The following is a 4,653-nucleotide window of genomic DNA, read 5'->3' on the forward strand; positions in this document are numbered from 1 at the left end:
GCCCGGCGCCGGCGGCAGCGGCAGCCGCGGCGGGCCGGGGCTCCCGGCCCATGCGGGCAGGATGCTGGAGAGCGGCTGCAAGGCGGTGAAGGAGGGCATGCTGGAGAAGAGGAGCGACGGGCTCCTGCAGCTCTGGAAGAAGAAGCGCTGCATCCTCACCGAGGAGGGGCTGCTCCTCATCCCGCCCAAGCAGCAGCCGCCGCCGCCGCAGCAGCAGCAGCAGCAGCAGCAGGCGGTGCCGGCGCCCCCGGCCGAGCCGGCGGCCAAGATCAAGGAGCTGCACTTCTCCAACATGAAGACGGTGGACTGCGTGGAGCGCAAGGGCAAGTACGTGTACTTCACGGTGGTGATGGCCGAGGGCAAGGAGATCGACTTTCGGTGCGCGCAGGAGCAGGGCTGGAACGCGGCCATCACGCTGCAGATGGTGCAGTACAAGAACCGCCAGGCCGTGCTCGCCGTCCGCTCCACCCGCCACAAGCAGCAGCAGCTCCTGGCGCCGCCGCCCGCGCCGCGCCGCCGCAGCGCCTCCAGCTCCGCCTAGACCCCGCGGGCGAGCGCCGGCCCGGCCCCGCCGCCGCGGAGCCGCCGCGGGCGAGCGCCGCGCCGCCCCGCGCCGCGCTTCCCCTCGCGCTGCTCACGAACCGCGGGAAGGAGCCGGCGCCGGGATGGGACTTCTTCTCGGAGACGCGATGTGTGTTGTAACTCTAATGTATTTTATTTATTAGCTGTTGTGGAGTTCTCTGTTTTTTTTTTGTTTGTTTGTTTTTTCATTGTTCGTTTGTTTTGTTCTTTTTTTTTTTTAAGGCTTGTTTGCAAGACATTTCTGAATGTAGGCTGTATCTGAAAAGCAAAGGAAAAGCAAATCATTACCCACTCTCCTCCCCTCCCCTTCCCCCCAAACCCCGAAGTAGTTCTGCTCTAATTGCACATGGTCAAATTACCAGGAGTTTTTCCCTTTTACCTCCATATACTGTACTACATGGAAAAGATGTGGTTTGGAATTTGACTGAAGCCTCGAAGCGCACAAAGACTCTTCCCTTGAGTGAAAATAACGATTAGAATCTGGGTCTAAAGTGGCTTTCTTTTAAGATACACTCGTGGTGGAAGATGATAAAATCCTACATGCATTTGGTTACTCAAAAATTATTCCAAGATTGAAGAAAAAAACCCACCCTAGTGCATGGGTTGAGGGGAATCTGGCCAATACCTTTTGCCCTGTGTGGCTCTCGGTTGGATTCAAATTATCTGTATTAGGTGTTTGCTCCCTCTGTGCTCTAGCAGGAGCTGAGAAGTGTTTATGGACACCTCCAAGCATCTGAGTCCGGGGCTTTGTCTGCACGGTCAGTTTGTGAAAGGTCTGTGTTCTTGACCTTGGCTAAATTTTCATGGCAGTTTTTAAATGTCTTGCATTGAAGTAGCCCCAAGTTTAAAGTTATATATGTCTTAGTGCGCAAATGGAGTATTCTGGTCACAGTTTTCGTAAGCTGAGAGTTGCTCTGTAGTTGAGACAAACTAGATTAATTTTGGTGTTCAGCACTGTCAGATGTTGAGATGCATGTGATCTTGCCTCTAAAAATGTTGATGAAGCCATGAAGTTGGGAAACAAAGGGCTAATTGCACAGCTGGTGTGTCTTCCTGTGCCTCTTAAAAGTCAGTGGGGGTTTTGCCGCGATGTTAGCGAGAGCAGTTTGGAGCTGATCAGCCCGGGTGGAGGAGCGAGCGAGGCGCGCGCTGCCGTGCTTTCTAGGATGGGGCCCTGCTGCAATCGGCTATTTCCCGCTGTGTGCTGCTACAGCTCGTGTTCTCCGTTTTGTATTAAGTACGGAGCTGGTGAGCRGGACAGAACAGCGTGGCCCATTACCATTGGGTCAAGGTAAAAAGTTCCAGCCGTGGAGTTATTTATTTTAACTAATGTGGTGAGGGAAAACTGCTTTTGGCCCCTTTACAAGTTGCGTGAATGTAAACAAAATCGCTTAAAGCTGCACATCCAGGACTGTTTTCTGTTTGTGTAACCAAGATGCAGTTTGACCATAAAAAAGCATGCGCTTGGCTCAAGCCCTTTGTGTTTAAAGGAAGGCACTAAAGTGACACTTGAAGGAAGATCTCCAAAGCAGCTACTGTGCTTCACCGTCCTGTTCCGATTTCCTCTGTACTCTGACCCGAAGCTCAGTCCTGCAAGGAGTAAACGGAGGTGTCTGTTGCTCCTCATCTCCTGTTGCTTGCCCCGCAGATGCCTGGGTTGCACGCCCTAGAGAGGTCCAAACACGTCGTGTTGCAGAATGAAAGCCCAGTCCTCCACAGATGCTCCCGAGTGCTGATCCGGCCCTGGAGAAGGTTGTGTGTGATGAGCTTGGGGTGGTAGATCGTGGCTGTCCTAACCAAGCTGTTACTTTGAGGCTGAAATAGAAGGTGCCCAGCATCTTCTAGGACTAGATTCGCTGTCTTGGCAATCGTAATAGCCGGTTTCCATGTCTCTGTACATCTGCTGTTGTCATTCTGCTAATGCTTGGATGTTAGAGCTGCAAGGGGATTCTCTAATGAGCTAGTCAAAGACTTGCAAAATAGATTGTAATTTGGCTCCTCTCTTTAGAGTCATTAATTACAGTTTACTGAGCAACTAATCCAGCTTTTCAGATATATGGACTGATAGCTCACCTACTAAAATGTTTTAGCCTACTGAAGAATAAATGTAACTGGTAGGAAATTATTTCCTATGTGATCTGAGACATACATCTATCTGTCTCTGGGAGAGGCAGTTAGTCCTGTCCTGCATGGACTCAATCCCAAACCTACTGAATGCCACCAAAGCCTATGGATCTTGTCTAAAGCTGAAATGTTATAATTTCTTTTTCCTGGAAGTATTTGTACTTTGAAAACAAAAGATGGCAGCTTTAGAGTGATATAGCTGACATTAACATTTGAAAGAAAAAAAAAATTCGGAATGAGTGTTGATGTGTTTTCTAGTTCACCAGTTCAAGTCAGTGTCCCACTTTCATGTTACATTTCTTGTTTTAAGGTGGTCTGAAGGATGCTCTCAAACTGCTTGGAGTGGGTCTCGTTCACAAACTTTTGCCTCGTTGCCCGCTATGTTAGCTTTTTAAAAATGCTGGTTTAGGTCACTCAAACCGTCAGGTGGGAGAGATGGTYGTGTTGCAAAACCCCCCTGGGGCTGTTTGCAAGCTGCTGGGCCCGGGGTGGGGTGGGCGTAAGGCCCGAGCTGCCTCTTGCCCCTCGGGATGCTCTCCTGGAGCTGAACGGGAGCAAACGGGCTGGGGCCCCCAGGGAGGGCTGGGCTGCAGGCTCCTGCTGTGTCGATATAAATAAGGCTGAACTGTCCAAAATGGTCAGTCTGGCAACTTTCTCAMGCACTAAATTCACTGGTTTAGCAACTTTAGACCAAGGAATTGCTGTTTGATGTTATATATTGAGTTTTATACGTATATATTTTAAATCTTGTCCCTCTCTTACTGCGCAGCCTTCGTTGGAGCTGCCTGGTTGAATGCTGTCACTGCCTTGTAAGCAGCGGCTGTGGAAGTAGGTCCGGCAGGTCTTCCTCCAGCTTACCGGAGCTCTGCGAGAAAAGGAAGCGTGTTCCCCTCCCCTTTACGGAGGGGGGAAAAAAAGGAGGGTATATGGCAGAGATTAGTGTAACGGAATAAACAAGAGTGCCAGTAAAACGCAGGCAAAAGCTAGGTACTGTTAGCAATAGTGTGGACAGTCACTTAATATGGAGGTCAGAATTACATGTCTTAAAAGTGAGAAAGTGATTGAGGGGCAGGATTCGGTGAGAAGGTTCAAGCTGTGGTGACCCATTTTGTACCATGACAATTTAAAATTGGGGGGGAGGGGATGAGGGAAATGTAGATCAAGTGGATGTTATCTTTGTGACATCCTGAAGTATTTCCTCTTTTTTAAGGTTCATGATATGCAAATGCCAGCTTCCGAAATATAGCTGCAGTGATGTACCAAATGTTTTCTAGCATATCCTATTGTGAGCAGAAATATCATGTTGTCAAAAAAAATTGTGTGTAAATATGACTCATAAATGATTTCTGAGAGATGTGATTTATTTTTCATATTTTTCCAAATGCATTCCATTTCAAATAAAGAGGTATCTATTGAAAGAAATCTCAGTATGCTGAAGGAATGGTTCATTGGGGCTMTTTTCTGGCTTAAAAATGGTTAAGGCTTGACCGAAGCTTTTCCAATGTGTTAAATTCAATCTAAGAACATATAAGAAACTTTTTTTTTAAATCCATGCAGATCAATTCGAAAGGAAAGACCCATTTAGTTGCTCAGTTAATCTTTACACATTATCTAGTTACGATGCTCAGAGTCTTCCACCGTGCCCCTTGCACTGTGGGACGTGTGGGACCCACGGAGAGTCCTACGAGTCCCGTGATGCTCCGCTGGGAACGCAGCACAGGCCCCAGGGAGCAGATCCTCAGGACCCAGACTTCAGGCTCGTCACCTTGACCGATGAGTGCCTGGCTCTGTATCACCTTAGGAATCTAAAACACAGAATTTAATGTGCCTTCTTGCTCTTCACTAAGCACCTAAAGTGCTGTGATTGACTTTCAACCTGTAAGTACTACAAAAGGGCGCTTTGAACGTGAGGCATATCTTCCTACCGGGGACCCATTTTTATTACTG

The 4,653-nt window shown here is 48.6% G+C and overlaps 1 protein-coding gene across 1 annotated transcript; it reads left to right on the plus strand.

Moving 5' to 3' along the window:
* Positions 1–6: 6 nt before the first annotated feature.
* Positions 7–4,128, plus strand: PHLDA1 (pleckstrin homology like domain family A member 1). The gene has a single exon (XM_085320482.1). It carries the CDS (start codon positions 62–64, stop codon positions 539–541), a length of 480 nt encoding a protein of 159 aa, XP_085176608.1. The 5' UTR covers positions 7–61; the 3' UTR covers positions 542–4,128.
* Positions 4,129–4,653: the final 525 nt, after the last annotated feature.

This window comes from Rhea americana, unplaced genomic scaffold, assembly GCF_003343005.1.
Source record: "Rhea americana isolate MKP2758 unplaced genomic scaffold, rheAme1 scaffold_64, whole genome shotgun sequence".
Taxonomy (NCBI): domain Eukaryota; kingdom Metazoa; phylum Chordata; class Aves; order Rheiformes; family Rheidae; genus Rhea; species Rhea americana.